The sequence below is a fragment of the Haliaeetus albicilla genome, chromosome 9 (genome assembly GCF_947461875.1).
Source record: "Haliaeetus albicilla chromosome 9, bHalAlb1.1, whole genome shotgun sequence".
Taxonomy (NCBI): Eukaryota; Metazoa; Chordata; class Aves; order Accipitriformes; family Accipitridae; genus Haliaeetus; species Haliaeetus albicilla.
In genome coordinates this window covers 35,564,295-35,580,810 of record NC_091491.1, presented here as the reverse complement: position 1 = coordinate 35,580,810, position 16,516 = coordinate 35,564,295, and the positions used below count along the sequence as shown (strand labels likewise).

The 16,516-nt window shown below is 37.4% G+C and overlaps 1 protein-coding gene across 5 annotated transcripts in view; it reads left to right on the top strand.

Moving 5' to 3' along the window:
- PIK3CA (phosphatidylinositol-4,5-bisphosphate 3-kinase catalytic subunit alpha) overlaps nucleotides 1-16,516 on the top strand; it is a 69,721-nt gene that overhangs the window by 28,689 nt on the left and 24,516 nt on the right. For 4 of the 5 annotated variants that reach the window (XR_011326232.1, XM_069792679.1, XM_069792677.1 and 1 more), the window contains 5 exons: nucleotides 9,638-10,051; nucleotides 11,564-11,773; nucleotides 12,469-12,719; nucleotides 14,355-14,600; nucleotides 15,426-15,511. Coding sequence is in view for 4 of the 5 variants with exons in the window: in XM_069792679.1 (XP_069648780.1) it covers nucleotides 9,700-10,051; nucleotides 11,564-11,773; nucleotides 12,469-12,719; nucleotides 14,355-14,600; nucleotides 15,426-15,511 (1,145 nt within the window). In the remaining variant the exon portion in view is untranslated. Of the gene's footprint in view, nucleotides 1-3,139; nucleotides 3,747-9,637; nucleotides 10,052-11,563; nucleotides 11,774-12,468; nucleotides 12,720-14,354; nucleotides 14,601-15,425; nucleotides 15,512-16,516 lie in introns of those variants that run through there. The other variant, XM_069792678.1, reaches the window with a different exon arrangement.

The following is a 16,516-nucleotide window of genomic DNA, read 5'->3' as shown; positions in this document are numbered from 1 at the left end:
TTGTTTCACACAGAAGGCCCAGTTTTCTGATGCGCTTAGGTCCAGTACACCTGAGGGATCTGTGATGTTTGGGGAGATGAAGCCTGATGGGAGCATGTAGTAGTGCCAAGTGCTTTGCAGCTGAATGGTGTCCCACTGTGCCACTCGCAGACTTGGTGTGTGGGTTAGGCAGGATGGTCTTGGTCTGCTGCTGGAGTAAATAAAGGTCTGTTGATAATATTTTATGGAAAACTGTTGGTGCTTACCTTTCAGGAGGGTTATCACCTACTGCTAAATAAATATTTAGTTAATCACCATTAACTGTATCACAAACAAGTCTACTGGGGAGTAAGTACTTCATTATTTCTAACTGACTCTTGAAATGCCATGGTATTTTGCTGTTGTGATTATAGCTTATGTAGAAGTAGGCAACTACTTCTACAGGGCAGGGTTTGCAAGGAACTGGATTTGTTTGCCTGCTATCTTGTCCTATACAAAGACACGTGGAACAATTTAAGAATTATATTAATTTCAGCTGTTTATAGGGCAAGAGTGTTTAGCTGCAGAATTGAAATTTTTCATTATGGTGGCTGTGCCTTTGTGTTAACTCTGCCACAAACTTCCTTCTCTCAACAAATGGTTTTAAAAAGGGGGTTAAGAAATACCTCAATGGAGAATGTGTTGTTTTGTTTTTTCAGTTCAGGAGCTTAAACAAAGAGAAAACCAACCCTACTTCCATGGCTTTTGCTGAGGCATTTGGTTCCTTACAAATGCTCTATCAAAAGTGAAGTTGCATCCCATCCTCTGTTTGCCAGTAAATAAAAGATAATGATTTTTGCTAATGGAATTCAGTAAGTCCATGCAGACTAAACTCATACTTCTAAAAATGCTGTTTGGCTGCAGAAGTCAGTTAAGATAGAATAAATTGAAAGCTAATTTGCACTTGGATTGCAAACAGAAATTTCTGTCTTCCAGTTCACTGTTCTATGGCTTAATATTAAAAATCTGCAAAGTTGCAAAAATAATGCTATCCACTGCCACTCCAAACCTGTTTTTTTCACACATTAGTTGCTTTCAGGGTCTGGAGTAATTTAGTATGGAAGAAACACTTTGTCTCAATTTAAAGTTGTCCAACTCCTGCCTAAGAAATGTTACATGGGAAGTACACAATATGTTGTAAGTCAGTCTGAGTTTGATGTCTTTTTCAGCTGCTTCTTAGTAAAGGAAGGGCTCACATGGTGGATCTTTTGAGTAAAGATGGATGTAAATTTAGAAATAGAGTGGGCCTAATCTCAGTCAAATTTTCTTATGAACGCACATCTCTCTCTGCCTTCCATCTAGAGGAGCCGGTTGGGTGAACATTGTAGGCTGAACGCTCTTCATACTGTTGCTTGTGGTAGGAAGGCAAGTGTAGGGGTGTGAGGAGTCTGGTGGTTTATTGCAGTTTTTCCCTGCCCTTCTAGGTAGGGACAGTGTGAGAGGAAATATTTCCTCTTTTTCAATGCAACTGGAGGTTTATCTTGCTGCAGCAGAGAGAGTTACTTCTAAAAGCCAAGGTGACATGCCTGGGGGAGATGAGCACCAGGAAAAGGCCCAGTATCGGAGTTATGGCTCTGCTACACAGCTGCTCATGTTGGGTGAAGATTCAGACTAGACCAGAATGCAGAACACCTGGATTCATTCTGCTCCGGGTCCTTGTCCTTGTCTGTGTGCCAGTGCTTCCTGTTTTTAAAGATCCTGTTTACTGTCTGGGTTCCAAATATCCTGGGAAGGTGGGAGGATGGGAAGAAACATGGAAAGAAAAGTAAACAGCATTATTTAAGGTGGAGTTTTATATTTTGATATACTCAAAGCTCAGCTTTTGTTACCTATCTAGTGTAGTTTCATGAATGGCATTCTTAAGTAATCTTCTGTTTACATTGTCTTGTGCTAATTTCCAGAAGCAAAACACTTCTGCATGTGAAAACTGGCATTGAAGCCCTTAATATTTGTAGCAAGGAGCAGAATGTTGTTTGTGGTGTGCTTTTACTTCATGGTCCTTCTGATGTTCACTTAAAAAAATGTTTGCCTCCCATATAAAAGAGTATTAAAGAAAAATACGAAATCAAAGAAAAACCTTATTTCTATCGGTATGAGATGGCATGTTGCTCTGATTTTGTTGCCGAACTTCAAGACTTTTGATTTAAAGAACGTGAAAGAATTTGAGTGCCGCTCCCTGAGCTTCAGAGCGCACACCTAGCTGTGGAGGAACAGCTCCAACCAGAAAAAAGCCAAGTGGGAGAGTAATTCTCATCCTGCTACATAGCAAGCCAAGCTAATCATTGAAATAATGAGTAAGCAGATATGTGAAGTCTAAAGAGAAGATGCGTTGCTTTTCTAATTCTTTGTGCTTTATGACTACCAGTCTTCTATAAGTAACAAACTCCTTTCGTTTGAGGTGAAGCTAGAAATGGAATTACTTAATGATTTTGGACTAAAAAGGAAGATTTAATTCCAGGCTTTCCTTTGTTTAACAAAGGGGGGGCGGGGGGATAATCTGCCTTTAACTGGAAGAAAATGTTCTAGGACGGACATTCTGCTCTTGGTATGTCATGGGATCCCTAGGGAAAAAGCACAATCGTAGTGGGAGTTGTAGAGGTCACCAGCAATGTGCAAATGTTTCTTTCTTGTGATCCTGTTTTCATGGCTCCCAGATAGTGAGTGAAGCTATAAACAATATGCCTGCATGGATGGGGGAGGGTGAGCAAGGGGATTTGAAAATAAGAATTTACAAAGGTGTTTTGGTTTTCTTGGGTGTCGGGGGGGGAAGAGTCTAGCAATAGTAAATCTTTTTAAACTGTTCATCTTGGTTTTGTTTCAGCTGTTTGATCCTGTATTTTTTCAGTAACATTATATATATACATATATAAAATATATAAAAAAACCCTCTTGGGCAATACTTTATAGCGAGTTTGTTTGTTTGTTTGTTTTTCCCCAGGGTGACCTTGCCATTAATTTTATTTATGGTATCTGAAAGTCACTACAACCAGAATCCAAGAATGCTATATTCTGAAACAAACAAACACAATCTGCATGTAAGATAATTTTAAAGAAAACAGCTTTAAAACATAGTCAACCCATGTTCTCATATCTAACTAAACCGAAACTTCTTTTCACTAATTTCCAGTGAGATTTTACATCCACGGGAAAGAATGATCTTGTATTTCTGCTGTACTATAATTCTACAGATGCTACCAATAACGTTAGGGGCTTTTTAGCTGTGTCTAGAATGAGGCAAAGGTACTCAGCACTGTTATTTGCAGGGAGGAAGAAGTAGGTGACTACAAATAAAATTTCCTGTTTCAGAAGGAAACTAAAACACTAAGATGTGTTTTCGACAGTGTTAAATCCTTCTGTTTGTTTGTTTCCCTTGAGCTGCTGTTTGTGATCAGATAAGAAATTCTGCGTATTTGTGCCTTTTCTGTGAAAAAAGGATGAAAGCAATACTTAGAAGACATAACTGCAATACAACAGTCTCCTGCTTTCTATTCTAAACAAGGCAATATTTCTACTGTTTAAATCTGTGTGTAATAATGTTTTCATAGAGCACAATTTCAGACATCTTTGTACTAGTCTTCCTGGATTTTGGAAAAATGCCAGCTTGGCAAGCAGGAAGAACAAAAGGACAGTACTGAAAATATCTAGTCCGGGGCAGTCTTACTGTCACCACACAGCAGGTTTGGACAGCAGCAAAATTAGACAGGCAACTCTGCCCAGTTCTCTTCGTGGTGAGTTTTGGAGTGCCTGATGTGTCTGAAAATGACAATAAAACATGTTGGTCTCTAGGAAGTTTGAAATGTTTTGCATTCTGAAAAGTGTTACTCTTGTCCCAAGAATTTTTTTTATCCATCCCTCCCCCCCTGCCTTGTTTTGGGGATTCCACAGAAGTTTAAAAAAGCTTATTTGGGGATGTAGCTGTAGCTGGTATTTCTGTCGGTTTGTTAGAGAATAAAGAAAATCATATAACCTACACGTGAGTTCGCAGTAAATTGGAATCTGTAAACATAGTTGGATTGTTTAATGAGTAAAAGACCTTTTTTTTTTTTCTCTTAAGGTAATGCTAAAAGTCTAGAGGAAACTTCTACCTGGAAAAGAAATCACATGTAGACATAAATCCTAGTGAGCAGCTCTTTCATACCGAAAATACTGCAAATTATTATAAAACATTGCTATGTCTTGTCTATGACAGCAATGTAATGGGATTTGTCTTGTGACTGGAAAAACTAACAGACTTCAATTAAAGCATAGTAGTTTACTGAATGACTAACTCAGTTTCAAGTATGGACTGATAAAATTGTATTGAGTGTTCAGTCTATCCTTTTGAATCGATTTTGAAACACTAGCTGATGTTTATAGCAATGGAAAATTATTCAGTTGTCTCTGTCACTGGAATGTGTACCTCTTTGCATAAGCATCCCATACTTTATACATTTAATACAGTATTACAGCACAGTACACTTATGTACACTTCTTACTTCCTTCTGTGCTTGCTAGTTTTCTTGCTAGTTGGTATATCATAGATAAAAGAATTTCCTTCTTGCCGAGTGTGAAGAGTAACTGTAGGTACTTGTGCTAATGAAAGACAACCTTAATGATAAGTCTCCTAAAGTAAACAAAAATTTTTTTTCCCACTAGGCTGGCCCACAGATTTGCACAGTGGGTCTTCACCTGCTTTACAAGACATATGTGTTAATGTTAGGTGGAATTCTTCTCTTTGGAGAACATGCTTACAGGTAGTTTACAAAACAGAAGAAAAAAGCCTTACCAGTTAACTGTGGTGTATCTCTCTCTCTCCCCCTTAATTGCTAAATATTGATATTTGGGGGGAGTTGGTAGAATGTTTGTGAGTAATCTCTAGACAGTGAAAATCAATTCACTTAATCTAATCTGTAAACAGATAATCTGTAAAAATGAGTGTTCTCTTAGCAAGGAAGGGTTCTCCACACTTTCTGATAGAAGAGCTCATGAAAGGTCACTTCTTGTTTGCTCGTTTTTGTAATGTAGATTCCATCTGTACTGAAGGGTGACAGTCCTTCCTTTTAGCAAGATATATAAAACTTAGATCAGTGATGCTCCTGTTAGAGATTCTTCTGGCAAAATGTTAATGTACAAAAAAACCTTACAGCAGAAAAAATACTGCCAGGTTGTCCTGCTGAGCTATAGATGCACAGGGCTTTTATGTGTAAAAGTGTGGTAAAAACAGCTGCAGTAGCCTCACATGTCTTTAGGGGAAAATACATGTGGGGTTTTGACTTAAGTTAATTTGTCCCAAGCTTAGGTTGCTTTAATTATGAACACAGAAAGTACTACTTTGAGTACTAATGTTAGGAACCAGTATTAATTCTCCTGCAGTACAATTCTTCCTGAATTTCTCCCTCATTGAGCCCCATTCCTCAAGGGGAAGGAATTCTTTTCAGAAGTAGCAGCAGACATTATAATGGTCTCATGTAAACTTTTTCAGAGTTAACATATTTGTATGTTGTCAAGAATGCATTAGAAAAATAATTGTAGGCTGTAACTTGTAATAAAATACTCAGTAGAATGAAATGGAGTTAACCATGCTGTCGTAGTTCCGCACAACTCAGTGCTGTGAGGTGAAAAAACTGCCATAGTTTACCAAACCCAAATTTTCTAAACTTGGAATCTCTGATTCTAAATAAGGGACTATATTGGACTATAGCTGATTTCTATCCTGTAAGAAAATAGATTATATAAATTAGCATTAATATGATAAGAGTATCTGGAAGCAAGTAGGATTTGTATTTTGGGAGGTATGTTGTTTAACTTCCCTCTTTCTTCCTCCACGTATAGTTATTATTTTTGAATGGAGTTTCAAAATTTGATCATTTCTAGGTTGGGTGCTTAGCAAGGTTGGTGATGGAGAACATCGTGAATGGATCAGGAAGGCCATAATGAGTTGAAAAGAATGTGATTTGATCAGTGGGTGGTTTTGAGTTTGGCCTTTCTGACCATCTGTGGTATCCCAAAGTTTTTGGCAGGGGGGAAAAAAGTTTTAAGGTGTTTTTGGAAGGTCAGGGATTGCAGGTGTGATGCAGTGTTCATTTCAAGTATTTGCGTGTACCCTTATTTGGATTTAAATAACATCGCCCTAGATTTCTCTTAAAATTATAGTCCTTTTACTGTCAAAGAACATAATTGGTTCTATTTATTGCAGGCAGCCTTCCAGATTTGGAAGTGTACACAGAAATACAAGCTGCCAACTATACTTCAAAACTGTTTCTGTTTACATTTTTACTTTCCAAATCCAAACCCTGGAGGCGTGCTTACATGTGCAAGTAAAATGAATGTGCACACAGTATGACTATATGCACTGTTCCAGCACATGTTTGTACCCCAGTTTAAAACAAATGCTGCTGTTTTGGTGCAGTTGCTCTAAAAAGAGTGTAGGTTTTGGGGTGTCCTGTTTGGACCGTTTGCAAATCTTTAAAGAAATGGTGTTGAGTTGTTGTTTAACATTTGAAATTATTTAAAAAGCCAAGGCTGATATTTATTTTGAAAAGATACTTGTCTAAAAGGATTTAATATGTGTGTGTCCCAGCCATGCCTCTGTTTCTTTATTTGCAATTATTGGTGGGGAGGGAGGAAAAAGTTGTAGTGGAAGGAACCACCATTCTTGAAGCTGAACTAGCTCAGCACTGCTGCAGTCATGCTCAGTCCCCTGTGTGGATGCTGGTGTTCCTCTGACTCCATGATGATCTCAATAAGGCAGCTAAACCAGCAGAAGCTAGCCCAAGAAAGGAAAAGTGAGTCGTTTTCTGCCACTTTAATCCATCTGACCCTGTAACAAGCTGGCTCAAGGAGCACTGGTGCCAGCATGATGAAGAATGAGAACACATGCCTTGGGCAGGGAGAAGATGGGCTCTTAAAACTATCTGTTCAGAGGAGCCTCAACAGGATTGTGGAACAGAACTTAAAAGACTGCTGGTATAAACTCAGTCTGTGTTGTGAATATTTAATTTGATTGTGGTCCATCTATATTATCATTGTTTGTATGCGTGGACAGAAAAGTTCTTATGACTGCATGTTCTTGTTTTGGTTTTTTTAATGCTGGTATATGTCTTAACAGTAATGTGTTTCTGCCTATGCTTGTAATTAAGAAATGCAAATAAGCATGTGATTCACTCGAACAAGACTCCCTCTCCATACATGCTTTGTTCAGTCAACAAGATGCTATTTAACATTCTGTGTATTTCTTTTTATCTGTAAACTGAGGATAGTTATCAGTAATCCAGAATTCTCCAAGTTACTCTAAATGGTGTTATTTGGGTTCACTTGTAATGTTCTGTAATTGGTAAGCTTTCCAAGTTTGGCTCTTTTAAATACACTGTGAGTGTGCTTAGAACTTTCCGTTTCAGCATCTGCTCACTGCGACTCTTACAATGATGAGGAAAATAAAATAGCTTCTTTAAGCTCTTTTTAAAAAAGTCAGTTGCAAAGCCCTTCTAAATATGCATGAGGTGTTAGTGGAAAAGCATTTTTCTAAACCTGCAGTGGCACTTCAGTACTTTTGTTGATATTTTTAAAAGCCCAAACTACAACTACAAAGGAGGGATTAAAAAAAGACAACCCTATTGCTACTTAGAGTTGCTTAGGAAGCTGTGGATTTGGGAAAACACCATTTTCATTCTAATACTTCTTTTTAAGAACTGAAGTGTGGCAAAAGCAGGTACTGGATGTACTTGGAAGAAGACTTTTCAGAAAATAAGTACCAAGGCATAGAAGTGCAGAAATGAGAATCATGGTTTTATTTTTTGACATATATAGAATTTTTAAATATATTTATAACTTTATATGTACACATAAAATGTATTTTTATATATCTGTTAAAAAAAATTGCTGAGCAAAGGGCAAGCATAGCATTCATTGCTTTTCCACAGTGAGAGCTTTCAGAAAGCTGGTGAAACAGAAGAGATGTGAAGCTGTTGGTTTGGGCTTTTCCCTCCTTTCTGTTAAGAAACTAAGATAGAGGGGCAGTCTTAAGAGGGTGTTTGACTTAAAAGGTGACGAAGAATGGCTTTAGAATAGTAGCCTTGTAGTTATCCTAGCCCTGTGCTTTCAGGACACTTGGTTGATGGAGGAGGCATGTGGATGATGGACTGCACATTAGATGTCTGTTGATGTTATTACACTCTCTCATAATGTACATGCTGAAGTTAATGAAACTACAGGCTAAGTATAAGTAATGCACTCTGAGATTTGCATAATGTATGATGGCCTTTGTGGTAACTTACTATTCTGCAATGAGAGCTTAGGTCTATGGTATGTTGTTCAGTGAAAATGCCTTGCTGCTCAGTGATGGTCAGAAAAGCAACTTACTAGGAAAGCAGTAGAAAATATAAAGTCACTGTGTAAATGTGTGCTCAGTTTGGATCTTGAATGTAGTGTGCAAATATAGTCGTTCCCCCTCTACTTGGCAAAAAAGGTATGGTAAAGGTGGAAGAGATACAGAGAAGGTGACAAGGATTAACAAAAATATAGAATGACTTTTGGGCAGAGAAGGACTAAATAATCTGGGACTATTATGGAAAAGTAGTAGTGGGGAGGACTTGATGGATCTCTAGAATTAAGAGCAATGAATGCAAAGGTGAAGAACTTCATTTCATTACAAGAGATCTAGGATATCAGGTGAAAGTAGCAGGCTTCAGAACAAAGAAAAGCAAATATTTTGTAACATGGAATGTTCTCTCTTCTGCTCTTTTTTTGGCATCTGTTCTTGGCCACTGGGCTATAAGACATCTCTGCTCTGTCCAGATACAATTTTTCTTGTACCTACTCTAAGGTGGCATAAGGCAGTGCTGCTAGAAGGTCAGACAAGTGTTCCCCTCCTTTCCTTTGGCTTGGCAAAGACATTTGTGTGGCTGCCAAATGAAACTAGAACAGGGAATTGATTCTAAATAAAACAAGCCCAACCAAAAAGTGTTAATGGAGCTCAGTTCTTCTTTCTCATACATGGAGAAAAGGGTTTGTTGCTGGTGTAAGTAGATTATACTGATCTCAAAAAGCTAAGGCCAAGTTTTATGTGTACATGGATTCTTAAAATCAAGTTTAGAGGGTTTTAGTAAATACTTATAACTGTTGTTAGTGCTGTTTGAATACTTAAGAGGTTTGGGATGAGAAAAAATGTAAAAAAAATTGAAGCATTAGTTTGGCGAAGCTGGGCAGAGCTGATGGTTTGTATCTCATCCAAATGATAAATATTTCTCTTTCCAAATTAAAAATGTGAAGAACTGAGTTTGAGATTTGTTTTAAAATTGCTGTAATAATAATTCAAATATTAGGTATTTTCATCCCCCATGCTATTTAAGTGTTCTAATTGTAAATTATAAACTTGGGGTTAAAAAAGCCTCTATTTTTTTAAAGACTATATGCATATTGGCATTTTTTTCCAAACTAATGTGATCCTGCTATTAACTGGTTCATTTGAGTAGATATTTACATCAAATACAAGTTCATTAGACATCAGTTTGAACAAATTTATGTAAAATATGCCCATGAATATTCTTCTACAGTTATAAGTGATGTTTGAACAATTTTGTCTGAAATTCCTTGTGATGGTCATATTTTAAATTTAACATTTAAATTTCTGATTTTTACTTAGGTTTACTCATACGAATCACTGCTTGAAAAACTTACAGTACAGAGTTATCTAAAGACTTAAAAATGCCTCCACGACCATCATCTGGTGAACTATGGGGCATCCACTTGATGCCACCGAGGATCCTTGTGGAGTGTCTTCTCCCAAATGGAATGATAGTGACTCTAGAATGCCTCCGTGAGGCCACCTTACTAACTATTAAACATGAACTCTTCAAAGAAGCAAGAAAATACCCTCTCTATCAGCTCCTTCAAGATGAATCTTCTTACATTTTTGTAAGTGTTACGCAAGAAGCAGAAAGAGAAGAATTTTTTGATGAAACACGGAGACTTTGTGACCTGCGACTATTTCAGCCTTTTCTAAAAGTCATTGAACCAGTAGGTAACAGAGAAGAAAAGATTCTTAATAGAGAAATAGGTGAGATTATCTTTATTTAACCACAGCTAATCTGTTTAACGGGCTTCTTCTCTTCAAAATACAAAACAAAGAATCGAAATGGGTTGTTTGTTATGTGTATCTAAGTTTACATTTTGTAACTGTCAGTTGTTGCATGAAATGTGCAAAGATGCTGATCATACTAAAGTTGACATTTGTAAACTGTGAATTAAACTTTTTTGCTGTTCTGTTCCATTCACATGTAAAGTCTTTGCTTTGTACGTATTTGTAGTTGTATGTGGGTTAGAAGATACTTTTTACTTGTCTCTTATTAGCAGGATTTCGTATTATTGCAGAGCAAAGCCCGTTCTGTTGTTTGGGAAGTCAATCTTAATTTGTTTTGAAGTTTACAGAATTGAAAATTCTGGATTTAATTACAAATCTTAAACCACATTTGCGATAGAACACGTTTTAATACTGCTCTATCTTGCTTAGAAAGTAAAATTTCAGAAATGAGGTGTTCCCCCCCCTCCCCTTTCCTACAAAAAGAGTATGGGGAGGGAAGGGAAACAAAAACACCTGAGGCTGGAGGGGCAGAGGGGAGACAAATTGTAATGTTTTGAATCATCTCTGCAGTAGCTTATAATTTTCCATTATCCACTGAGAAAGCACAGGGAGGCTAGTGTATGTTTCAGCATCTAGGTTAAGTATCTAAATTCAGGCACTACAAGCATACCTACTCCCTTTTAGTTGCTAGCAGATGTACATTGCAGTGGTAGAGACTTGTCAACTGGAAATACTTGTTCTGGGGTGCTCCTAATTGTTACATTATTTAATTGTTATGAATGCATCATAGGTAAACTGTTTTGTAAAGCTTAACCTGCTCAAGACTTAGGGAGAACAGTGGTTAGCTGACCATGCAACAGGACGATTGAAAGGTTCCATTTGAACATTCATGCATAAATGATTATATATGCAAGTGATCTCATTAAAGTAAATGGAATTAATCTGAGACAGAGGACCTGAGAGAAATGGACTCTTATTACATGACACTATGCCAAAGAGCTAAGTTCAATATCTCTTGGAGTGCTTGTCACATTTTTAAATAGTAGTTCATCAAAAAATTGAATAGCTGTCATTCAGTTGTAAGCAAAGTTGATTATGGTCCTAATAGCTACAATAGTCCTGCTAGGGTTTTAGAAAAAATTGGACATCACGGGTCCTCTGGTCCACTTCAGAAACCTTGTGCTGCAGTTTATTACTGGTCCTTTTCCTTCAGGAGGAGTGTTAGCTGTGAGAGTGGCGATTTAAGGCTTCCAGGATCATCAGTGAATGTACACCTGTCTTCTTTTTTGTGACTGAAGAGTGCACTTAACTTTAGAACTGAATTGTTCTTGAATGAAATAAAACAATTATACAAGTAGAAGCCAGTGGTTGACACAAATATTTTAGGTGTGTTTTGCTTAAAGCATGCTTTTTCTGTCACTGATAGAAGGAATCTTTAGCTTTAATTACCAGTTACAATTATTTCCTCATGCTTCTTCAATACTGTAGGTTTTGCTATCGGCATGCCTGTCTGTGAATTTGACATGGTTAAGGATCCGGAAGTACAAGACTTCAGAAGAAATATTCTTAACGTTTGTAAAGAAGCAGTGGATCTTCGAGATGCCAATGCACCACATAGTAGAGCGCTATATGTCTGTCCTCCAAATGTAGAGTCTTCACCTGAGCTACCCAAACATATATACAATAAACTAGATAAAGGTAAGATAAATATTTACGATAGAAACAATGTTTTTCAGTGATTGAAATCAGAGTACAGCTGGTGACTTAGGTAAATGACTGTTTTACGTGCTGTATTTAGTACACTCTAGCAGTATCTTACACCTTAAGTTATTAAGAATCATTTTCTTGATACAGTGTAGATTCAAAAGGAAGACAACAAAACTTAAAATTACATTTTTTTGCTATTTTAATAACTGAATCTTGAAATATAACTTGGTAAATAGAGGTGACTTTTTTTAATGGGCAGAAACGGCTTGTTGGCCTTGTATTTTTCTTTCCTCTGACATTCAGTAATGTGGAATTAAATGATACTGAATCACCGAGTTATCTTGCAGTCCTCAAATGTGGAACGGTTACTGCCGTTTTCTTGAAGGCTAAGTAGTCCGTAGTATTTGGTTAATAAAAATATTCTTAACCTCAAGGGGTAGAAGTTCGAATTTACACTAGAGTAAAAAATAAACTGAGCACATGTAGTTCCTTGTAGAAGTTGTAAACCCTCTGTCAGTTTAGGCTATGAATCTTGTCTATGTCTTCTTTCAGTAGTACTGCAAGCAATCCTCTGTGGTGAGAGGGGGTGACAGTTGTTTGTTTTGCGGTGGTGTTTTTTTTTGGTTTGTTAGTTTTGAAACTGTATTGAAAATGATAGGCCTAACATTATTTTACATTTATTCTAGGGCAAATTATAGTGGTGATATGGGTAATAGTCTCACCAAACAATGACAAGCAGAAATACACCTTAAAAATCAATCATGACTGTGTGCCTGAGCAAGTTATTGCTGAAGCAATTAGGAAGAAAACGCGAAGTATGTTGCTGTCATCTGAACAACTGAAACTTTGCGTCTTGGAGTACCAGGGCAAATATATTTTAAAAGTGTGTGGCTGTGATGAATACTTGCTGGAAAAATATCCACTGAGCCAGTATAAGGTGAGTAACATAACAGGACTTACTTTGAAATACACTAAAATAATCCAACTTTGTGGGGGAGAGGTGTGATCAATTTTATCAATGGCTTGCTTTTTCACTAAATTATTCCAAAACATAGGAAGTAAAATTGCATGTATCTTTAAACTAATTGGCTAATGCATGAGTGTAATGTGCATATTTGTTGCTGTATATGCGTCAAGGGGGGGTGTGTAAAGGTAATTTAAACTAGAATTTATGTCACTAGTGTAATTTTTATTCTTTGAATAAAGTAGTTTACCTCTAACATTAGTGATAAAACAGTGGTAGGTACTTTCAGAAATAGCTTAGATTTCTGATCGCAAGAGATGAGTTATGCTTGAATGGCGTTGATGTAATACAAAAGGAAATTCAATCAGATGTTAAATTGAGGCAACCGTTGCTACTATGAATCTTGTCCCTTCCCCCTTTAGGGGTGGGAAAAAAGTAAACAAACTGTTTGTTTTCCTGTTACTTACATCTTTAAATTTTTTGATCTTGTTAAAGGAGTGATAAACTTCCAGCACTAAACAAATTGTTGTTAAGTCTTCCCTGTGGCTGTCTGTCCTTCACTGCCTGGGTTTTGTTAGTGCTGTGAGTGTAAGACAGAACCGCTGACAGAAGAGCATCTGAGCAGCCCTCTCTGGAGCAGACAACAATGTTACCCTGTAGACTTCCTGACAGACTGCTGCTGCTTCCTCTTTGAGGAATGTATTGTTGTAATAAACAGCTTCCATTCCTTCATCTAAAATGGTTGACGATCTGCCTTCCAGGGCAATGGAGGAGAGAAGGGGGCTGGGGGGATCCTGAATAATGGGAAAAGCAGCTCTGTTCTGTGGGAGCTGGGGAACAAGTGCAGGCATATGTGAATAATTTTGCACAGTCATCTTGAGATCAAACACTGGACCTATTTGATCTAGCATGGTTTCTTCAGAAGTATCTGCTATGCCTTTACTGTGCCACAAAAGAGCTTGCTAATTACACTCCAGGGCTGGACCTGTCTTAACGCATTGTGTTTTGTGGTACTGTTGCCAGACTACTTGCTCTCAGCACTCAGTCCTGAACGGACACCATTACAGCTAGAGTCTGTCGGGGTCGGTGCTGAGCGTAAGCTAATAAGCACAACTGAACCAAAAATTAATGTGTCTGCCACTTGTCTTGTGCTCTCTGCCTGTGACTAGGAGTATCAGTGTGACCTGTGCTAGGTCTGCACCACAGCATGCTATGCAAAAGCAGCTCGGCTGCTTCCAGGAACAGCTCTAATCTGGAAGCAGTCTGCTTTGTTTGTGCTGCACTGTGCTGGAGCTAAGGAGCACTACAAGAAGCCTGACTTGTCATTTTGTCAGCTCTGTTTTCTGTCTCCAGTTCAACCTTCCACAGTTGTTAGATGCTATTCGTATCTCAAAATCTGTATGAAGCGCTGCTGTGCGATCCTACCTAGCAATGTACTTAAACTGTTGGATGCTATAACTATAAACATTGTGAAGGGCGTACATACAGACACAATAATAAGCTCTTTAAATATGCTTTTACTTTTATATTTTCCTGAATATTTTATGTATAGATTACCAAGAGTGTAAACTTTCAAACATACTGGATTTTGGTTTTGTTTTCTTGCAGTATATAAGAAGCTGTATAATGCTTGGTCGCATGCCCAATCTGATGCTGATGGCTAAGGAAAGCCTATATACCCAGCTGCCACTGGACACCTTTACAATGCCATCTTATTCCAGGCGTATCTCTACAGCTACACCCTACATGAATGGAGAAGCTACAGCCAAATCCCTCTGGACTATAAATAGCGCTCTCAGAATAAGAATCCTCTGTGCAACCTATGTAAATGTGAACATTAGAGACATAGATAAGGTAAGGGAAATGCTGTATGGCATCACATGTGGTTTTCGGCAGCTCATGGTTTCCCTCCTGAGTTTTCTTTTCTGTTAAAGTAGTTGATTCTAAAAAATACAGCCATGTTTTAGCATCTGAAAACTTTTGTATACTACTTAAAAAGTGTGAGTTGTGGTATTTAGCTAAACAATCTGCCTGGTAGAAGCAGGACTCAGTTTCCATAGTTCACTTCAGCCAAGTATGTAATGGATAGAAAAACAAAACCTATGTTGCTATCTATATTCTAAATAATTATTACGTGTAAGAATGTATTACAGTAATTGGCAATACTCTTGATGAGGGGATGCTGGGTAGTGTGCCGCTATCTTTGTTTTTGAAAAAGGAGGTATGGGGAGATTAATGAGAAAAGGTGGGTAGGATTCAATTCCATCGAAGACATACTACAAGCCTGGCTCTCTAACTTTCCTAGAATTTGTTCTGTCTTTTTTTTCCACTATGCCTTGACACATGAAGAATTGAGAATAAATTCCAGGGTTTTTTAGTGTTCCTTTCAAGTTTATTACTGTATTTTTTTAAAAACTAGTTTGCAATTAATGAGGAAAAAAGACCAAAACACTTTTTTCTAGAAGGGTATGCTTATACAGTATGCTTCAGACCTTACAGAGCATGAATGAATTTGGGTTGGGGAGTGGTGGGGCTGTTCGGTTTTCAGTTTTGTTTTTGTTTTTTACTTGATGAAAATAAAAGGATAATATGTTGTAATCATAGTATATGTTGATAGCAGTGAAAAAATTTGTGTACAGTAGCGTTTCAAAGACAGTACTAACATGACATTGTTTTCAGATCTATGTTAGAACAGGTATCTACCATGGAGGGGAACCTTTGTGTGACAATGTGAATACTCAAAGGGTACCTTGTTCTAATCCCAGGTAAGCTAAATACTTGAATGACTATAGAGGACCTGACTTCCAGGGCATCATAAATGATAGCACTGAAGGAGTAATGGCTTGACTTACCCATTATTCAGGTAGAGCTCCTTGGTGGGAATTCCTTGCCTTAAGTTTTGTAAAAATATTTTTACATATCCCTATATTTATAAATAGAAGTAATTTAATTCAAACACAAGTATTTTTGTGTCTCATATAATAGTATAGTTTATTTACTGAACAGATCTGGTTCACATGTGCACTTACAGTTGCCTCAAACTCCAACATTATTACTCATTAATACTGTGAAATGAGCATAGCTCTGGGTGACTGAGCTCTGTTTTTGACTGTGGATCAATAGCAGGTGTTCCAGTTGCAGGTTCAGATTTCACTTTCAGCATGAGGCAATGCGATGTCAGGTAACCTGCAAATTTGTTTCACTGAGGTTGCATGGTATGTTCTAAATCAGAACCACTGAGTATGGAGAGGTGGGTATCATTTGCGAACATGGAAGTGACTGCCAGATCTGGGCTGATTTATTTTCAGGAGAATTGACCTACCATCAATATCTGGAAAAATGCATCTACTTAAAAGTGCAAAAAGAAGTTTTATATGAGCTTATATAAACATCTTGAGAACAAATATCTAAAAGATGTTCTTGTAACTTTGACTAATGAGGAGGTATGAAATTTCAGTGTCTGCTAGGATTAGATGCAAAGTATGTGTTCAGAAGTAACTTTTGACTTGCATTTTTTGTCTGACTTCACGTCTTTCTTAATACACTTTGAAACTTTTTTGTCTGTACATTTTCTAGGAATATAATCAGGTTTTATAATTAGAGGGCCTAGTAATATACACAGTTGTTGAAAAATAGCTTCTTCCTCTGAGCTTCCCCAAATATAGCTATACTTGAATTGATAGTTTTAACTGTTTTAGAGAGAAAATCTTCTTGGAGAGGTGGTGACAGGTATGGCTTGAAAACATGGATATAATTACACATATCTGTAT